The sequence below is a fragment of the Apostichopus japonicus genome, chromosome 13, assembly GCF_037975245.1.
Source record: "Apostichopus japonicus isolate 1M-3 chromosome 13, ASM3797524v1, whole genome shotgun sequence".
NCBI classification, from domain to species: domain Eukaryota; kingdom Metazoa; phylum Echinodermata; class Holothuroidea; order Aspidochirotida; family Stichopodidae; genus Apostichopus; species Apostichopus japonicus.
In genome coordinates this window covers 24862450-24883809 of record NC_092573.1, presented here as the reverse complement: position 1 = coordinate 24883809, position 21360 = coordinate 24862450, and the positions used below count along the sequence as shown (strand labels likewise).

Here is a 21360-nt window from a genome sequence, read left to right as displayed (position 1 = left end):
TATCCTTCCGTAAACCGTTAATAGGCCTACGGCAGGTACGTACTTCAGGTACATTTAGTATCTTCATGTTTGATATTACCGCGACAAAGTAGATGGCGCTATGTAAAAACTTTCCATTTGTTATTGAATTTCTCTGCTTCCAAAGTAACATGTGTGACTTTCTATCTATTCTGCGGTGCCCGTGATATTTCAGTCTAGACTAGGAATCCTCCTGAGGACCTGATATGTGGTGAATTGACCTCTATAGTAACCATTCCTTATCAGAGACGATTGTAGTAGCCTATATAAATATGCCGAACACAATCTGCAGTATTCTACTGTCATTTAGGATTCAGGCGTATACTAGGCCTAATTTAGTTACAGTTACTACCTAGGCTAGGATAAACATGAGCTAGCCATTTATATCAACTAATTGGCTAGGCTAGTCATAATAATGCTTTCTTCCTAGCCTTCTCACAATCTCAGGTCAAAGTTCAAAGTTAGGCCTTAGAACTAATACAGATGGAAGTCCCTGGCCTATTTAGAGATTTATCACGGTTAGTGATTAGAGAGGAAAGCATTTAGGCCTAGGCCCTGTCTGTCTATGCTTGCTTGCAATCCAATCTAGAAATTGAAACTGGATATTTTAATCCTTCAACTCACAATCCAGTAATGTATGCCTAGGCCTATTTCGTTATCGCCTAGTAAAATACATTGGTTGGAAGCTCACAGGAATTAAAACATTTTTTGCTCTGTCGAGCTTAGTGGTAGCCTAAGTTACAGCAAAGATTGCAAATAAGCAGGGGCCTCTATATCCTCATTCAACCGATACAGCCAGAACAGTAGAATGCCCTTATTTTCCTCACGATGGGTTAAATACTCATGCCATGGGTGTTGAACGTACCTCATAGTTAGGTAAAGAAACAGACTGCATCGTCTTAGAAAAGGGGTTAGATAAGCACTAGTGCAATGTTCATGTAACCAGATGTTTCGTCAAATAAGTAAGTGGCATCCTCATTCAAATAAAATGCCCATTGTGTTTTAATTACTTCACCCATTATTTACTTCACCCGAAAGCATCTGACCACGTTCTCAACTTTCGAAGGAACATCTCTTATTCTTAAACGTTAACAAGTGAATTCATTTTATTTTGTCGTTTTAACAGAAAGTTATAAATCTCGAATGAAAGATGGAAAAGTTGCAAGCAGATATTATTGAGGCCAAAAAGGATTTGGCCTTGCAGACATACTTGAAAGAAATAGCTGAAGCAGACACAGTTAACTTGAAAACTGAGGTAAAGTAAAAGTGTCTCAGATTGATTAATTTATGTATGGCTGTTATTCCAATTATTGTTTGAGAGAGATCCCAACTAGCCCGCCTCTCCTCTGTTTTCTCTTTGCTTGGGTTTAATGGTAATCCTCTATATCCTCTATAAGTAGGCCTATTCTCATTAAGGACTGGGAAGTAGCTAGCACTTTGGTTAAGTTGACAAAATGAGCAGGTATATATACAAATGTCAAATACTATAAAGTGATAAAACCTGTTTCGTTTTTAAGTTCAATCCTTGTTATCATGTCTGCAAATGGACAACTTGAAATTGTAAGTTTTGTACCCTTTCAGGGTGGTCCCGATTAAAACTCATGTGTGAACATTGTTGGTACTTTTGTGTTGTTGGGTCTCACTTTGGATTAAAGTTTTGTCATATTGCTGCCTTGACATCTCAGAGCAGAATAAAAACAATTATTATTTCTTGCTTTGTTCTATTTTATAGATTCAAAAACTGAATGAGGAGATCAACCGACTGAAGAAAAGATTCCATAGAGAGACGAGGGAAATTTCAACTCAGACAGATGAAAAACATGACGGTAAAGCAACAACAAAACTTGAGGTTGCTAAGGAGGACAGTCTGGTGGCACCAGACCTCCTTGAGGTTAGTAATTCAAACAGACCCCTTCCAGTATATACCTTACTCTTAGGTTATTTTATCATGATGAGTGACACCTTACAGCTTAACCATTTCCCAATATTTAAACAGATTAGGAACATGAGCATGTGCTGTTATAATTTGGGTGATATCACAATAAGTTTTCTTCATCAAGGCTGTCGTCAAAGATTCACATTTTTTTTTCTTCATTTCAGAATGGTATCGAGTCATTAGCAGAGACACTGAGACAGACAGCAGAAAATGCTGTGAAGGAATCTGGCTATGTGATGGACATGGAATCTGGAATGTATTATGACTATAAATCTGGTTACTATTATGATCCAGTGAGTAATGCAGCCTAGTCTATTATTTTTTCTATGAAACCTAAATTTAAGGTAAAAGTTTCTTATTTCTCAAGTGATTCATGTCTTCATGACTTCAACCGCAAGCAAGAAGGAAATTGATCCAGGTTTTTGTTTCTCAAGACACAAACCTGTTTACAGCATAACGCAAATAAAAACAATGAAAACTGTGGAAAGAAGCAAAGTCAGATTTTTCCCAGGCCAGTAGCAACTATAAGATGTAAAGTGATCACTATTTCTCCCAATATTATCATGCTTAAATATGCTCTAAGTTTTCAAGAAATATTTTCCTTTAGTTTGTACCCCTCTGTGTTATTCCCAGATGTTGAGCAACGGTTTTTGCAAGACGTATCTCATCTCTGATCCACCAAATCGTGCGTTACATAGTCCAGTCACTAAATACTGCAATATTCTTTGTAGATGACACATTACCTGAGGTATTCTTGGTCACTGGTCACTCATATTCTGGGAAGTATAATCATTTATAAATTCCGTTAATGATTCTCTGTCCATCTGGTTTCTGCCGTAACCATTGTCTGATGATAACTTTTGACAATTTTCTTTTAATTCGTTAATGCAGAAGACATCGTTGTTGTACGACCCTCACTCTGCGACCTACTTTTTTTACAATGAGGAGACCAACGGCTATGAATTTCACTCTAAGGTGGAAGTTCCTGAGTCTAGTAAATCACAGAACCAGCAGGATGATCAGAAACTAGCTTGGGAATCCAAGAAAAAAACAAAGAAAAAGACAAAGGACAAGAAGAAACCAGAGCAATTGGTATGTTTGATAATGAAGCAAAGGGTTTACTAACATGGACTGGTATGTGTGTAGATTATATGTTTGATAATGAAGCAAAGGTTTTACTACCATGGACTGGTATGTGTGTAGATGGTATGTTTATTAATGAAGTGTAAGTTTCACTACCATGGACTGGTATGTGTGTAGATGGTATGTTTGATAATGAAGCAAAGGGTTTACTACCATGGACTGGTATGTGTGTAGATGATATATGTTAATGAAGTGGAACTTTTACTACCATGGACTGGTATGTGTGTAGATGGTATGTATGTTAATGAAGTGTACGTTTTACTACCGTGGACTGGTATTTGTGTAGATGGTATGTTTATTAATGAATTAAAGGTTTTACTACCATCTACTGGTATGTGTGAAGATGGTATGTTTATTTATGAAGCAAAGGTTTACTACCATGGACTGGTATTTGTGTAGATGGTATGTTTATTAATGAATTAAAGGTTTTACTACCATCTACTGGTATGTGCAAAGATGGTATGTTTATTAATGAAGTGGAAGTTTTACTTCCATAGACTGGTATGTGTGTAGATTGTATGTTTTAAAGAATTGTTAGTTTTACTACCACAGACTGGTATGTGTGTAGATGGTATGTTTGATAATGAAGCAAAGGGTTTACAACCATGGACTGGTATGTGTGTAGATGGTATGTATGTTAATGAAGTGTAAGTTTTACTTCCATAGACTGGTATGTGTGTAGATGGTATGCTTTAATGAAGTGTAAGTTTTACTACCATGGACTGGTATGTTTGTAGATGGTATGTTTATTAATGAAGTGTAAATTTTACTACCATGGACTGGTATGTGTGTAGATGGTATGTTTATTAATGAAGTGTAAGTTTTACTACCATGGACTGGTATGTGTGTAGATGGTATGTTTATTAATGCAGCAAAAATTTTATTACCACGGACTGGTATGTGTGTAGATGGTATGTTTATTAATGAAGTGTAAGTTTTACTACCATTGACCTGCTACATTATAAGGTGGTTTTTAGTTGTCTTGTTTAGGCTAGGTGTTCATGAACAATTCTGAACGTTTTACTTGCACATTATTAACTGACACATGTACTTTGTATTTGTCAGTCTCTTGTCAAAAGATGGTAAATCATTAAATAGACACTATGGTTGTTCTTACATCATATCCTAGACGTTTCTTTTCACAATTGGTGGTTGTAGCAACTTGGATAATTTGGAAAATCAGGGAGAAGAGGTCTGAATTCATTGCAAATGTAATATAAATTCAGCCAAGATCGTTTGATACTTCCACTTTTGTACATTCCGACATAAAATCTTCCCCCTACAAGTTGCCACAGAAAAAAAACGCAGCATCAACTCACTTTTGCTGTCAAAGCTTTAAAAACCAAAATTTGTGAAAGTTAAAGGAGTTGTTATTTCTTCCAAGTTTTGAGGTCCATTTTGGATTTTCTTTTATCATCCTCTGACATAGGAAGATCATATCATCTCATCACTTGCACAACTGAATATTAATTCCTCACCATTGGCTGTAGGATCAGGGAGACCCAGCTATGGTAGGTAACAAAATCTGGACAAAAAATGATACCTAACTCTTGACTGGCAGTTTGTATCCCTGTCATTGAATGTACAGAAAAAGCAAATAGTAAATTCATAGCGTCCCTCTACTTACATTCAAAGAGGACAGTTTCTTCTCCTGAGTGATGCTTAAATTGAAAAACCTTTGAGTATTTACCAAAGTTTATCCTCAAATTCGCTGAATGCGCTATCAGTTTTCCAGGGCTATACTTTGGCCTGTTTGTTTTGTGATTGTACAAAAATGATAAAGCAGTCATCTTGCACCTAGTTGGACAAGTTCTGCAGTTTAAAACAGTCAAGACAATGAACCCTCCATTGGCAAAATGGGTTAAAAGATGACCTCGGTGGGCCAATCACTGTCCACGTTGCTGCTTAACACCGATTGTGAAAGGAACCATTGATGTACAAACTCATCTTATTTGCATCTTGGATGTTTACTTATAGACTGTGTTTGACTGATTGTAATTAGCACATGGAAGAAGTTTGTTCTCTGGCTAGATGCAAACTGCCAGCATAGTTATGTACATTTTTGTCGTTGTTGCATGATTAGGTCAAATAGAGTGTTTCTTTAGTAGGGATGGTCATGTGTAAGCATTGGTTATGTTTTTCTGCAGAGCAAGAGTGCAATACCGTCGCAGTCGTTATCATCATCTTTCGAGGTCGATGATAGAGTTAGAAAGAAAAAATCGAGACGAACGAAAACCAAACATAGACATAAGAAACACAGGAAGAAAACGGAAAAACGGGATAAGAATGGGGAAGACCAAGAGTCTGCACAAAATGCTCAAGATGATTATATTACAATATCAGATGATGAATTGAATATTTGTATAGAGGAGGGAGAAGTGATGGAGGAGGGGACAGGGAATAGAGAGGGAAAGGAAGGTGGTAGGATAGAACCCATGGAGGTCGATTATAAGAATCGGCCCAGGAGTGAATATAATGATGGGAACGAGGGGATGAAGGGGGAAGAGGAGGGGGTAGAGGAGGGGGAAGAGGAGGGGGTAGAGGAGGGGGAAGAGGGTGAACATATAGAAATTGAAAGGAAGGAGGGTAGGGATGAGGATGTGGTGAGTGAGATGGAGGAAGGGGAGGTGGAGGATAGTTCAGAGGAGGTAGATGCATCCAAGGATGAGGAGAGTAGTGAGGATACATCGGGAGTTGATGAGGAGGAATCTGATTGGTCGGCTGTATCGAGTGATGAAGATGACTCATCAGTGGAGGAGGAGGAGGTAGTTGAGCCACCAGGTTCGTCAGCGATGATAACATTTGGACCGGGGAAATTCTATCATTTGTCGTGATTATTGATGATAGTTTTATCAAAATGCTTTTAATGGAGGTTAACAAAGAAATTGCAAAATAGAGAAGAAAAGAATTGTTTCGTTGGTGTAGGTCTATTATACAAGACTTTTCTTTAAATTTAATATAACCATTTCTATGAATCAGCTTTGGTTTAATCACTCTTGTTTATAAACTCCAACTGTGATTTGACAATTGTGATTTCATTATGGTGATGGATGGGTTAGTACTAGCCGAGAGGGATTAATCTTAAATTAAAAGAGGTTTATTTTCACCAATGACAATAATTTTAAGTTCTTGAAGAAACAATAAGTGAAAACATGATTGATTTTAATTTGAAAGATAAAGCACCCCCTCTCTCTCTGTCTTTGTTAGTTAATCCATTGGATTATCCGCCGTGTGTACGTCTGATTGTCACCGACTCCAAGTGCGTTGCTGTTGGATCTCTACATATCGTTACAGTAATGGGTGGCACTATAGGAAGGTAAGTAATGTCCTATACTGTATCAGTAAACAGCGTCAGTTTTTGTGACTCGACAATTTCCAGTATTTATCAATATTTAAATTTAATATTTAATGTTTAATGATTTATATGTTACATGTTGTCTTTCCTTTACTTTTATTTACTCTTTTTTCTTGGAAATTGCGATTGTTTAAACTTTGTGAAACTGCAGTCATTCATTCTATGATTTTTTTATTGTAAGATGTCAAAACTGTTGAAAACATGAGTACTAAATTGCGATAATAGGTATGTTGCAACGTTATGATTGATTTTGGATGACAAAGCACTCCTGAAAAGAGTGATAAGATAGAAATTTTGTCTGTCTGTGTTGTCATTAGAATGAATCTATAGATGATTCCATCTTTATAATGGGTTCTTTTAGTTTGTCATCATAAAGAAGAATCTATAATATGATGTATGTCAGAGAGGTTAACAGGAACATGGCTGTACTCTTATTGTAACATTCAGGTTCCCTCACAGAGAGTCATATTAAAGTGGTTTATATTACATACTGACAAATTTTAAAAATTAAGGCTGTATATTTCTTATCAAATTTTTCCCCCCAAAACCAATGCAAACTTGATAATAATCTTTGGTATATTTCACTTTCTCGGTTTGAATCATTGATTCCCAATTTTTTCTTCTATTTTTAATATCTAGGGAAGGAAGTGGTCACGTCGTCAGGCTACCAGAGATCGCTGTCAGTAAGCAGCACGCAGAGATATCTTACTGTGATCAGAGGAGATGCTACGCCCTGAAAGATCTCGGCAGTCAGAATGGAACCTTACTTAATGGAAGACTAATTGCCTCCGTGAGTCGACCTAAGCTTTATTTACACGAAGGAACAGACAAAAAGCAAAGTTTCTATAAACTATGTGAAAATGCATCGTAAACTCTGGTAAACATATTGAATAACAGCTATATGATAGTAGAGTTAGTAATATTTAAAAAAATTCACAGACTGATCTTGTTTAAATTAATACTCTCTTGTATGGCAGGAGGATGAAAGAAGCTTTTGACTGTAACAAAGGCTCTTTTAAAACAAAGTTCTTCTAAAATTGGACGATTGTTTTATCAGCTGCAGTCATTCAATGCAGTGTCACATTTCTTTTGTATTTTCTCTTAGGGTCGCACTCTGGGCAAAGCATTGGACTTGACTCAGAATGACATTCTCACGATTGGTAGTACAACGTTTGAAGTTCATATTCATCTCGGGAATTGGACCTGTGAGAATTGTGAACCAGGGCTGGTCCAGGCCAAGCTGACAGCTCAGGTTACTCAGAAAGGTAAAAACTGATTTCATTGAGAAGTTGGCTAGAAATGACTTGTAAGTCTGTGTGTTGGTTATTAAGGTATTGCTAATGATTTAAATTGTAGTCTGATTCATGGCTTTGTGTCATAGGATGTTTCCCAGGATAAAGCTATGTGTGGTCTATATTGAAGCCAATTCACAGCGGGTCTAGGGTTTCAGATGCTTTTAGAAATTGTAAGGAAATGTGTTAGAGTCACAGTTGTACCCAATCACCAGATTAATATATACCTGAAAAGAGTTGAAAAATATTGCAAAGAGGAGGGACTTTGTCACAGGTACTTCGATGTGATTGTTTTTTTTTTTTAATATTTGGCATAAGGTCATATCCTGATATTAATTATATGTGCTAAAAAAATGTGCTATAACTGTCAGGTGCAAACTAACTATTTACCAATTAGCTTGATTACTTTGATGTCATTGAAGTGCACACAAAAACCAATGACTTTGAGTTTGTAGTTCATTCAGCTCCTTTCATTGAATGTACACCTGGTAAAGCCATTAGAAATTGTGTTCATATCTCACGTTACCCACGTAGGTAAATATAAATTACTTTTTTACATACAGCAGTAAGAGATTAGTTTTGAAAGGGCTCTCATATATCATCATGTACTTTTAGCCGTAATAAACAAGTCAATTGCCATTTTGGGGTGAAAATGTATACTTTTAACTAAATGACGTGAATGACTTGCTGATATATTTTCAGTCGAGTCAATACCAGAAACTAAAGAAGACAAGGAGACTTTGAGGAAGAAGGCGCTGAAGAAAATGAAGAAGAAATACAACCTGGTAGGAGAAGAGTATCGAGTCCAAGATGTAACGGTGGATGGGAGGTACGCTGATAGAGCAGAGGAGAGGAGGCAGACTATCGGTAGTGATAACCCATACCAGAGGGAGGACGCCCCTGCATCTGTGGATAGGTAAGGTATCCACCAGGCGCGACAATAGATTGAAGCGCCAACCTCACTCATCGTTTAGCTATAAACAGAATCTTACACGATTCAACCAATCAGTGTAATCCACTTAAAAATGAATCTTTCATTAGGCGGGAAGGACACTTCATTGTAACTCATGATTTTCCAGTTTACTAGATTGATTTAGATGGTGATGCCAAATTGTTTTCCACCAAAGGAAATCACAGAGGTTTTAATTTTTTAAATTTTCAGCATTCTACTCCTTTAGTATGTCACCTAACTAATGCTGATCAGTCATCACTATCCACATTTTAATTAGCCTAGCATGAATATTCATGAAACTCTGCTACTTTGCCAGCCAGTTGGGACAATTTCCTAATGCTAATACCGCTCTACACTGTACTCCAATATCATGCTCTCAAAGCACTGGTATTGACAGTACAAACAGTTCCTAACCTTGATCTGATAGAAACATGATACTCATACTGCTCGTACTGACAATACAAGTGCTCTGAAGCGGGACATGACACTACACTATAGAAAACTTGTCCCAACTGGGTGTACTTGCTGGTTCTTTTCTGCATGCTGACATTTTCTTTGTTTTCTTTCAGAGCCATTGATGAAAGTAACAAGGGGCATCAACTGCTATTAAAGATGGGATGGAAAGAAGGGGACTCCCTCGGGAAGGGAAACAAAGGTCTCAAAGAACCAGTGAGTTTCATGAATAATCATTCTCAGGCGAATTATAATAAAAATATTGATGTATTGATAACTCAATTATATCTCAGATCCAGGTGGGTGTTCATAGTGGTAAAGTTGGACTTGGTTCTGTTAGTGCTAGGTCTGCTTTGATAACATAGCTACATCTCAATCTTTCTTTGTAACCAGATCCAGGTGGGTGTTCATAGTGGTAAAGCGGGACTTGGTTCTGTTAGTGCTACGACCTTGGACTCGGCTTTGAACAGAGACAAGAAAATCTCCTTTTCATGGAAGAAAGCACATCAGAGATTCCAGCAAGCCGAGGCATTGTATAAAGGAGGAGTAGGAGTAGACGGACATAAAGCAACAGCACCTGAATTTAAGATGTGGGTTCAGGGGAAGACGGAGATTATAGGGAAAGAGGTAAATGTGTCAGAATCAGCAAGTGAAGGACCAAAAATACCAACCAAAGACAATGAGGAAACTGTCGCAAAACTTGACATGTTTAGTGGGGAATGAACGTGTACGGAACATGCTCGGGATAGGATTGAATGACCGACTCGGGTGGGTCGCCATTATCATCAACCTGTTACAGTACTAGTGAAGCTGGATCATAAATTCATCACAGACTTTCAAGTGGCAATTAAGCATGAGGTATTCTTTGAATATTGAAATTAACCTCAAGTGATATGTTGGATAACAGAAAAAAAAACTGAATCATGCAGTTTTTTGCTGTGACGACTAAGAACTTGTTAGTTTTGTACGGAGGTACGTACTGCTGTTGGGAGTATTAAGTCGATACTCGTCATCAATCATATTAACATCTGTGTACAACTATTACATTAAGTCACAGATGTTTTCTCAAATACATATCTATATTTTTTTTGTTACCACCTAGGGAGGGTCATCATATTATGTTATTTATAGATGTTTTTAAGCATAGACAAAAGATGTTACTTCAGGAATTTGATCAGAAAAAGGGACATTTCAAAAGTAAGTTTTCCCTTAAATCTGTGACAATAAGCTTTGCAAGCTGAAATATAGATCATGCAAACAGATAAAGATGACAAGCTACTTTTCTGTAGATGCTGTAGGAATTCATTGGAAATTTGGTTTAAAATCAATATACCTCTATGATACCACCAAAGGACCTTTCAGTTTTTGTCTGTTGCACCCAAATATGATCATAGTTTTTAAGGTACTTTTTTGTTTATTATTTATTTATTATGAAGAACAAAAGTTCTCTAAAAGAAACTGGCCCCCCATTAACACTTGTTGCTCCTATTATTTTTGTACTCTAAATGTTTTCATGAAACGGGGGAGGGGTCCAGGGTCACTGTTCCAAAATATCATGCAGTAGTCTCTAGCAGGAATGTTGAATATCTGACATTAGTCAACCTCTTACTTGTAACATCCATAATGAGACACCTGATGACAACATGAAGTAAATACATCACACAAAATTCAAATTTTTCTAACTGTATATTTCCTTATGTACACTGTACAAAAGACTTCAAACTACAATCCATGGTAAGTGGAAACTTTTACAATTTACATTTCACTGGTATTTTCAGTTGTTAATGTTCTCTTCAAATTTACACACAAGACAGAATGTCCTAACATCCTGGTCATTCACTAGTAAGAAAAAGTTACCCAAATAAAACAAATTTCACAGAAATTGAGAATAGTAGTATAAAACTGCATATAGCAATAAACACTGATATACTTAATGATAAAGTTACATCAAAGAGAAGGACACCATGAAAGGCAAAGATCCACGGCTGAAGGCAAAAAAACTAACAGTTTTGATAGTCAGTCGAGACAAATTTTAAACTTAGCAATATTAAAGATTCATATCCATTAAGTGTGTGTTTTGGGAGTGCATGTCAATTAACAGATGAACTGAAAATGATTTGTGTGAAGACTAACACAAAAAATGGAAACTCCAACAAACGAACAAGGGGATAATTAAAGAACAAATGCTTCTGTATGTAACCATCACCCAGCAGGGCCTATGTGTGTGTACTGTGTGTGTGTATAAGAATCAGCCATGCCACAGCAGGGCCTGTGTGTGTATTAGAATCAGCCATGCTACAGCAGGGCCTGTGTGTGTATTAGAATCAGCCATGCTACAGCAGGGCCTGTGTGTGTGTATTAGAATCAGCCATACCACAGGCGGCCTATGTGTGTATTACAAACAACCTTGCCACAGCAGGGCCTATGTGTGTGTATTACAATCAGCCATGCTACAGCAGGGCCTGTGTGTGTGTGTATTAGAATCAGCCATGCCACAGCAAGGTCTGTGTGTATGTTACAATCAGCCATCCCACAGCAAGGTTTGTATGTGAGGGATCAAGTCATGACAAAGGGTTTGTATGTACAGAATGGGATGAGTCATGACACAGAAATGTCCTCTTTTATGAATGGGATCAGTCGTGACATATAATGGTCTGTCTTGTCATGTATGGGATCAGTCGTGACATATAACGGTCTGTCTCGTTATGTATGGGATCAGTCGTGACACATGTATGTATTTCATTTATTTGTTTCTCACATCATGCATTTAATATATACAATAATCAGAGGGTAAGAAGAAAGTGATAAGAGACATCATGTGAAGGAAGTAGAACATTAGACCCTTGTGGGCTTAATGAAGTCCCCTACTCCCTATAATGACAGTATTAGAAAGAAATATTACAGTATATAATAGCAATATAAACAAACACAATTATAACCCCCCTCCCTGTTGGTCTAACCCAACACACATATACTCGACTGAAAACTACCCATCCATCTATGGGACTAGTCAGGACACAGTAGGGTCCATCTGTATATGTATGAAATCAGACATGACAAAAGGGCCTGTCACTGTATGGGATTAGTCAGAACACAGTAGCGTCCACCTGTGTATGTAAGGGATCCGTCAGGACATGGTCCATCTATGGGACTAGTCAGGGCACAGTAGGGTCCATCTGTATATGTATGAAATCAGACATGACAAAGGGGTCTTTCTTTGCTCTGTCAGGACACAGAAGGGTCAACATATCTAATACTGTGTGCACACGGAAGAAAATTCAAATTTGACCAGTACTGCGCTGTGCTGAGGGTCAAGGCTTTATCAAGACCTGTCGAGCATATCAGCCTAATGAGTGGAAGCAAATTTCAACTGGCATTGCTAGAGATAAGATGTCTACCATATGCACCTATGACAAAACTTACAAAGCTCTCTATGCAGCTGACAGACAGAAATACAAATAAAGCTTTGGTATTTAAGATATTCAAATATATAGCACACAATATATTTGTAGTAAAATTAAAGAGAAAATGAAAGAATTACTAAAATTGTAAAACAAGCATTCACAGTCCACACTATAAGTAACAACTCACACTCTCTATTACAACACAAAATCACTTGGATAAAATTAAAACCTTGTGCAATCCAAAATAAGCTATTTTAATACAAGAAATGGGAAGTCAATTTAACCTGAATTTACTTGTCTTTTGAGGTAAGATCATCACATGAGCCATGAGAGATAAATGTAGTGCTGAAATGTTGATGTGACGGTGATAAGCAAAGTATTTTGTGGATGCAATTCAAAGGCAGTCTTGCCTCTGATGGAAGGGAAAAGGTAGGATCATAAGAAATGTTAAATATTTCATACCACACTCACTTGAGAATCAAATCTCATGCATATTCAATAATTAATTAGCTAAATATGTACTTTAAGCAATCCATCAAAAAACATGTTACGTATTTGTAACTTATATATATATATATATATATATAACTATATATAACTATAACTATATATATATATATATATATATATATATATATATATATATATACAGGTTGAGACTAGTGGAACACTAGTTGAGACTAGTCTCAACCTATATTCCGCTCTGTCCACCGGACATAGAGCACTCTGCGCCAAGATAGACGCAAACCAGCCAACTTTACATACATATATATATATTTATATATAAATATATATATTTATAAATATATATTTATATATCCTTTTTTCTGGCTTTCGTAATTACATTTTCCAAATGCTTAACCTGGCAAAGAGATTACAAGCAAACTGTAAGTTTTAACCTGTCAGTTCTAGACAGATCATTGTTGTTGTGTGAGCACTCAAAATCTTAAATGTGTCAACACAAAACAACATGAACTACTTCAATTTACCATTGGCCGATGCCTCAGTGGACTGTTCAAACAATCGTACTCACATATGCTGCAGTTATCAAGACCATTGTTCTGTTTGGTCTCACAGCTGAAAGTACAGACTTAACTGTTAGAAAACTGTTCAAGATTGCCTAGATCAGCCAAGCTGACTGGTTAACTATCTAACACGTGAAAATCAGCAGAGAAAGTCTGAAATAAGTCTAATACAAACATCATGTGACTTTATGTTTTTTGAGGTTGGCAATGTCAGCTAAATATCATGGCATACTACAGGATACAGAGTATATTGTAAAGAATTATAGAGCCAATTAACCATTTAACCACTGTGCGTTTAATCACCCTGGGCACAAATACATGATCCACCCTCAACCCCGATCCGCCTTGCATGAAGACTGTGACTGTGTGATCATGACAATGCTACTTCAAATGTGTATCACACCTCCCTTGATAAAGGGCAAAGACACTACACATGATCTTAGCCAATTGGCCGAAAAGACTGCATCTAATACTCTGACCAACCACTAGAGCCAGAATGAAATATACATGTATCCTGAGCAAGCTAACGTCTCACCTGAACAGACTCGCTGTCAAACACAGAAGTCTGGTGTGATTGGCCAAATCATTACAACCAAACTAAAAAAAAAAATATTTTTAATAAGATGCTGCTAAGAGATGACCAGGTAACAACACGAGATAGAATGAGTGACCAAAGCAAAGAAGGGTGACCGAAGCAGCGATGGGTTTTTGAGCACCTGCATGATGAAGGGTGAGCAATTTAGTCGAGTGGAATGACATCTTGTGGTCCAGACCTCCCGGGGCTTCTTTGGGCATTCCTATTGCTATGATGAGCATGATCCCAGTTCATTTGTTGCAGCTAGAAAAACACCATGAAAACTCTGCGTTAATGCCGCCATACTGGTGATAAAATGGGATGTGTAGTGAAGGCTTCACAACAGAACGTAGTAGTATCATGGAATGAACATGGACACTATCTGACTATGAGCTAGATTACCTATCACCTATATTGTAAGCTGACCCTATCTTTAAGTACCAAAAAAACCCACAAAAATATAACAGTTTCTGTTTATATATTTTGCCCTTATCATAATATTACTACTACTACAAACAATAAGACATGACCAGCGGGGTTGCTTGACTAAATTTGTTGCACTTTAAATGAAATAAGGAGTACAGAGTACATATTGTCTACCATAAAATCGGTCCAGAGAGCTTTGTGGAGGAGATGAGACTAGAAAGTTCCTAAAACTTAAAACTGAGCTTCAATCGTTACAAATAATTTTAAAGATAAATGATTTTACTTGAATATTTCCCTTATCATTCAGCCAATCACTGAATACTCACTGGGATTTCTTGCTGCAGTAAACTGAACAGATCACCGATGTCTGTGAAATCAGAAGAAAGAAAGAAAGAAAGGCTTTGATTTATTTATACTATTGATTTATGACATTAACTTGAAGCAGCCACCGGGCAATGTGATTGCTATTAATTAGATTCAATTATATAGTAAAACCTCATAACAATCAATTAATTCAGATAACAGCAGCGAATTATGCTTAATCTTGTTGTTGTATATTCCTTATTGCAACCTACTGCCTTGATGTGGTTGTACTATCTGCATTTCACAGACAGTATCAAGCAAGTGACTTTTAACTCTAAGGTACTTCCAACGCACAGTATCCTTCATAAAACACATCCAACTCACTGTGTCAATCTGAGTAAAATATTGTCAGGTGACACCACAGAATGCAGTATTATTCTCATTGTCAGAAACAGCAGCATTACGTGTTAAAAGGAAACATTCCTAGTCATGAATCTAAGATTACAATTCTACCAAAGTATAGATAGTATCAACGACAATTCACAGCCCTAGTTTAAATTTTTAACATTTAAACACCTCACTTTTTGCCTTTTAACATTTTTACATTTACATACTGGCTTCATCAGAAAGACTGAAGTAGTTCAACAACTAAAAACTAGGTTTCCAAAAAAGTAAGAAAGTACAGGGGCTTCCAGGCTCTAGATGACATGGCCTAGTTTTATAGCCTAACCTATAAATACACTCTTGGAAATGGGTGGAAGTTAACAAGACATTCTACATGGAAGAGGAAAGAAGATATTTATTTACTCTTGCAAATTTGGGTTGATAGTTCCCTGGTCTTTAGTTGGTGACTTCTAACGAGGACAAGGACGTCCTCGTTAAAGTCAATAACTAAGACTAGGGAACTATCAGTTACTTCAGTCATTCTTGCACACTTGGTTGTTAATTTCCTAGTCTTAAGTTACTTCAGTTACTCTTGCACACTTGGTTGTTAATTCCCTAGTCTTTAGCTAATTCAGTTACTCTTGCACACTTGGTTGTTAATTCCCTAGTCTTTAGCTAATTCAGTTACTCTTGCACACTTGGTTGTTTATTTCCTAGTTTTTAGTCTTTGAATTACTTCAGTCATTTTTTTTGTAAACTACTACTAATGAGTCATTCATGATTATATAAATACTCAATCTGCACAAACCACCCTGGATCTCTTGTATCTACCACCCATTGCTTACCTTCAACAGATTCTGGCTGAGAATAAATGGATATATTTGGTAAGATGGTAATGACTCACCTGCATTTGAGAGCTGTGGCAGCGGAGCTGCCTGGTAAGGGCTTGAGTAAGGGAAGTAATCGGGCAGAACTTGAGTTGGTGGTAAGGGTGCTGTAGATGGTTGTGATGATGGCATGTCTGCGAACAGACTATGGTGTGGTGAAGGTATTAATCTGTAAACAAAACACAGAGATTAGTGGATTAATGTCTAACAGTGCAATCGCCGGTATGGTTAATATGGAAGAAAACGAGTAGGCAGCTTCATGAGAACTCATACAGAGTTCAAGCAGGGGTCAGATCTTGTCATACAGAAAGCATATTAAGTAGCGGAATGGAATGATGGCAGTATTAAACGATACCATGTTATATTTTCTAATGACAAGCATTTTGCAGAGTGATTTACAACTGAAAAATTACAGCATTTTACTATACACACAAAAAACAAAATTGTAACATAAATGATCTCTGAAATAAAAAATAAAAAACATCAATTTTGTGCATTAAATTTCACCAATCATGCACTGAAATCTGCCATGTCATTGAAAGTAAAGATCTGCATATCCTGCTTCTTCAATGATGATCAGTATGAGAGTGCAATGAAAGTTCGTTTAATTAATTGATTAATTAATTAGTCCCAATCACAGCCCAAGGTTATCACATTCAGAGTCATACCATTACCTTAATAGATATCATATTCAACCATGCTTCTGTTTTAAATGGCAAGTTTTCCAAACTGAGCCAATATTAATCAAAGTAGTATTGCATTTGGTCACACAAGATTTGTTCACTAAAAGATTAATGAATTGATTCAATCATTAAAATTTCATCACTAAACTCTTCCCTTTGAAGTATTATCTACATCTGAAATATGGAAATTTCAAACTTTTGGCCTTTTTCATTTTCATTACTTCAAATGATGCTCAACTAGTCCAACTACTGTGATAGCCTACGTTGCTATGGAATTCTAATTTTTTTTTGAATGGCATGGAATATGTACCACAATCACCTCCTAGAGTTGTTTTATCAAGTCTGCTTCCTCTACAAAGACCATTGTAACTCCCAGAGTACTTGTTGAAGTTTGTGACAGCTAAAGGTGTGATAGACTCACAACTAAGTCCCACAAACATAACACCCAACACAACTCTACTACATAAACAATAACAAACATCAAACAATACTAAAAACAAAACAATAATAAACAAATGTAATGCTGTGACTCTCAACATTCTCATCTTGAAATACACCTAGAGAAACTCATTTGGTAGCTTCAAGCCTCATATTGGGTTCTGCACTGCCAGCATGCAACTAGTGTCATGTGCATGGTCCATGTATATTCTCTTCTATGGTGTGTGAGGCCGTGGTTAATTTCTTTTCTATTAATGTATTTTATAATTTAGTAAAAGAGGGTTTCCCATAAAATATGTATCATTTATTTTGAATGTACCAGGATGTCTTATTCAAGTTTAATAAAGCATTTGGCATAAAAAAAAAATTAAAAAAATAAACTTAGAACTAAAGAGAATTCAAATTTAGGGTAACAAAAGAATTGGTTTGTCATCAAGATTCCTTTGTTGGAGTTACAATGAGCAGTAAGCTATATCCTGTTACCATGCTTAAAAGACATCTAACAGAGTAGCAGTACCCAGCAAGTTATATCCTGTTACCATGCTTAATAGACATCTTACAGAGTAGCAGTACCCAAATATTTAACAATAGTTACCATGGCTATGTACTATTGTGTGCAGTTAGCTCTGGCAGGAGTTGACTGTATAGACCTACAGTACATATATAGATCATTACAATGGGGGACGTAAACCTGTACAGAACATTTACACAGATCTTGGGAACTTAAAAAAGAGTTAAGGGAACAAATCTGATACTTATGATTGTGATAGAAACTAGAGGAAGGTGAGCGTGGAAGGGAACAGGTACATGGGACAGGGAGGATGTGGCGAGGATCAAAATGTCACTGGATTGTTTTTGTTCAGCATTTTTCGAGACATTTTTAAATGCATTCAATTTTAGCGAAACATATTTCGGTAAGTCGGTGCACTACTAAATATAACATCTTTCAATATTTGAGAGCATTACCATGATATTTGGTATATTAAAGTATTTTGGCTTCCACTAAGAGCATGATGTGTTAGTCTCCATCTTGGCAGAGCAGGAATCATGCCCTGATGGATCCCTCGAGTGTATGTCTATGTGCATGCAACTCTAGGCCTATTCACTAAATAGTACAAAGCAACAGGCAGAAGTTTAAAAAGCATAGAAAATGAAAGCTTTAATTTTCTCAACATGCAAAGTTATATAATATCTCTGATAAAGAATTGCAACAAAAAAAATAATTGGAGATAAGTTAATGAATATAAAAGAAAGCATAATTCAATAGTGTTAAAAAGATTACACTTGATTGCTAACTTGAACCAATTTACCAAAAAGAGAAAAATGCAACAACTTCCCTTCACAAAGAAATAAAGAAAATGTTTCCCCCCGTAATTGGGACAGGTTTACACAAGTTAGATGCAGGGTATTAAATAATTAATTCACATTTATTTGAGGGTCTGTACCCATTGCTGGTTATGTGAGATTTCGTTCAAACATTCATATATTTTCTGCAACGTCATACAGAACCTCTAAAGCTAAATATTTATGTTTTTAAAAGGCAAGAGCTGTGACTGCAAATCATTAACAGGAAAGTATATAAACAAAATTCAATTTACAAGAAACAAACCAAAACAAACGAAAAAAGTAAACACTAAAAGGTATGAACAAAAACAAACTGGGCGGGCAGGCAAACAAGAAATCAAACATCTCCTAGAAGCAGTTAATTGACACAAACCTACTGTAATTTGCCACATAAACGGAGTGTTTCATGAATAAAACATTATGAACAGGTAACTGATTGAACTAAGCCGATAAAATCTCCAGAAAGGTTCTTGTAAAAAGATATAGACACGCAGGATATATTGAGGTCAGGCATTGAAAAGATGAAAGCTAAAGCGAGACCATTGTAAATGCTTTGAGCATGCTGAACCAGAGTGGGATTGGGGGGGGGGGTGGGGGGATGAAAGTGGGAATAATAAGTGAGGTGAACGTTACATTCCAAACCACTTGCTAGCAAACTCCGTAAACGAGGAAGTTTCTAAGATTAGTGAGATAATTTTGGCCGTCCGCTTTTCTTCATGCATAGTTGGTTACCAGAATAACTCAGCAGAGGAACATTCAAAAAACACAATGGGAATTGTATACAACCTCTTTTCTTGTCCCCCCCCCGCCCCCCTCATTGTTTTTGTTAGTTTAATATCATGTCATTCAAATTTGACCTGGCTAGAATATAAGCCACCACTTCTCTCTAAGTAAGGGGCTTATCGTCACAATAATCTGTTCCTACTCTCCCTGTGTGACTCATCTCCTCTCTTCCTCTTTCTTAAATATTTCCTTCTATCCTCAACATCCTCATCCTCCTCCTTCTTTTCATGATTAGATGCCCGATACTTTCGAGCAGAACAGCGTAAAGAGTCTACTAACCGTCTATGAGGCATGAGGCTGACGCCTTCCCTATCACTGTCCAAGTGACCCCTGTGGTAGTCCGTGAGGGGGCTACATGGGTACGGCATACTGGACTCTTGCCGGGAGAACTCCTGATCCAGAATATCAGTCAGACGGCTGCTGCCTCTCGCCTGTGGACTCCTCGACGGTCCCGGCTTACTAGGGCTGACGGGCGAAGATGGGGAACCCGTGGCGATGGAAGGGGTATCTGAGATGGGTGTACCTGGAGCTGGTGATAACTGAGTCTCCACAGGAGGGGTTTGTAGAAGATCTCTCTGAATTTCCTGGTCGAGATCAAAATTGAGAGCACTGGCGATGTCATGGGGATGCTTTCTCTCAGTTTTGATGTCCTCAGAGTCCGAATCACTGTCAGAACTTATCGTGAGGTCAATGACTGGAGGTTCGTTGCTGTCTCTACTATTGCCAGATTCTGGAGAGAAAATGTATGTTACAATGAATATAACTTGACACACGATGGGAAAAACTTACTACATGAGAAAAGGAGCGAAACAAAAGGAAGCCACCAGCTATTAAAAACAAATCCAAGTCCTCAGTTAGAATATTCTGAGCATCGGTAGAATAAACTATTAAGTTGTACTGTAGTATCTGGTTTGTGTATCCCACACAATGTCTCTCATACACAAATACATATCTAGAGCACAAGATATATCATCATTAGTTTGTTGCATACATGTCACTGCATATATAAGAGGTATGTGGGTGGTATTCTTTTATTAAAAATTGAGAAAAAATCATAAGAATAATTAAAAATATCGACACTATCCTAGGACACCTTCATAGGCAATGTACCCATACCTGATAAACAGTGCATGATATCAGTATTGAAGCTGAATTGTTATCTTCAGTCAACTAGTAACTCTTGGTTATTATTACCAACCAACTGTACTTCTTGTCTACTAGTGAGAAAAAAACACTATAAGAAATGTAGTTACTTGAGAAAATCTTGTAGAAACTCGAAACATTGGTTTCATGTGATTTGAGAACCAAACATTAATGTTACTTTACCTGCATAGAGAGTAACAAAACAGTGTTGCCCAACACAGAGTTTACATTCTATTCCGAATTGGTTCATAAATGTTACAAATGAACCTCAATCTTGTTTTCAGTGCATATATATATATATATATATATATATATATAGATTTGTTGCTTTATAAAGCACTAACTAAATACACACATTATAATGAAACGGACCTAAGTTTATTGAAGACGAGTTTGGTGTCGAAGGCGACAAGAAATGGGGCTCTCTCTTGATTTCAATCTCCATCGGCCTCCAGGAACCATCTTCCAGGAACTGTATCTCATTTGATTCTGGTGGGTTCTGTAGTATTTCCATAAATAACCTGTATACAGATACATAGATAAAAACGATGCAGTTAGATTGTCAAGCTCACAAATGGTTAATGTGCTGCGATGTAGGACACGTAAACCTGAAAACTAACCAATACTTAAAATACCGTCAAACAAAATGGACATCTTTCACAACCAATACCTACTGTACAATTAACCTGTACACAGTTAATACTGGAGAAGGACTTCCTTATATATCAGATAGGCCTTGTAACCTTGGTGACTGATTGTTTGTCAAAACTGTCACTAGATTTGTCCTGCAGAGACAATGGTATGTCCCAACTGGAGC

At 36.9% G+C, this 21360-nt stretch overlaps 2 protein-coding genes across 11 annotated transcripts in view; one reads left to right on the top strand and one right to left on the bottom strand.

Moving 5' to 3' along the window:
- The first annotated feature begins 115 nt into the window (after nucleotides 1-115).
- On the top strand, nucleotides 116-10291 carry LOC139979167 (angiogenic factor with G patch and FHA domains 1-like). The gene is made up of 12 exons (XM_071989888.1): nucleotides 116-229; nucleotides 1145-1273; nucleotides 1751-1909; nucleotides 2119-2247; nucleotides 2846-3046; nucleotides 4527-4608; nucleotides 6305-6413; nucleotides 7092-7242; nucleotides 7558-7717; nucleotides 8447-8660; nucleotides 9266-9365; nucleotides 9543-10291. The coding sequence occupies exons 2-12, from the start codon at nucleotides 1169-1171 to the stop codon at nucleotides 9870-9872; spliced, it is 1740 nt and encodes a 579-aa protein (XP_071845989.1). The 5' UTR covers nucleotides 116-229; nucleotides 1145-1168; the 3' UTR covers nucleotides 9873-10291.
- Nucleotides 10292-10820: 529 nt separating this feature from the next.
- The window catches only part of LOC139979165 (E3 SUMO-protein ligase PIAS2-like), a 36331-nt gene continuing 25791 nt past the window's right edge, over nucleotides 10821-21360 (bottom strand). For 3 of the 10 annotated variants that reach the window (XM_071989878.1, XM_071989880.1, XM_071989882.1), the window contains exons 9-13: nucleotides 20916-21064; nucleotides 19680-20130; nucleotides 16171-16321; nucleotides 14905-14955; nucleotides 10821-14416 (exon numbers count right to left, since the gene is read on the bottom strand). In XM_071989878.1, the coding sequence (XP_071845979.1) occupies nucleotides 14318-14416; nucleotides 14905-14955; nucleotides 16171-16321; nucleotides 19680-20130; nucleotides 20916-21064 (901 nt within the window). In that variant the 3' untranslated portion in view covers nucleotides 10821-14317. Of the gene's footprint in view, nucleotides 14458-14904; nucleotides 14956-16169; nucleotides 16322-19679; nucleotides 20131-20915; nucleotides 21065-21360 lie in introns of all 10 variants that reach the window. The other 7 variants (XR_011797098.1, XR_011797097.1, XR_011797099.1 and 4 more) reach the window with 7 other exon arrangements.

Coding starts and splice junctions, on each gene's coding strand:
- LOC139979167 (XM_071989888.1), top strand. CDS start 1,169: ATGGAAAAGTTGCAAGCAGATATTATTGAGGCCAAAAAGGATTTGGCC. Junction 4,609..6,304: donor ATCAGGGAGACCCAGCTATG/GTAGGTAACAAA, acceptor TGTCTTTGTTAG/TTAATCCATTGGATTATCCG. Junction 8,661..9,265: donor GCCCCTGCATCTGTGGATAG/GTAAGGTATCCA, acceptor GTTTTCTTTCAG/AGCCATTGATGAAAGTAACA.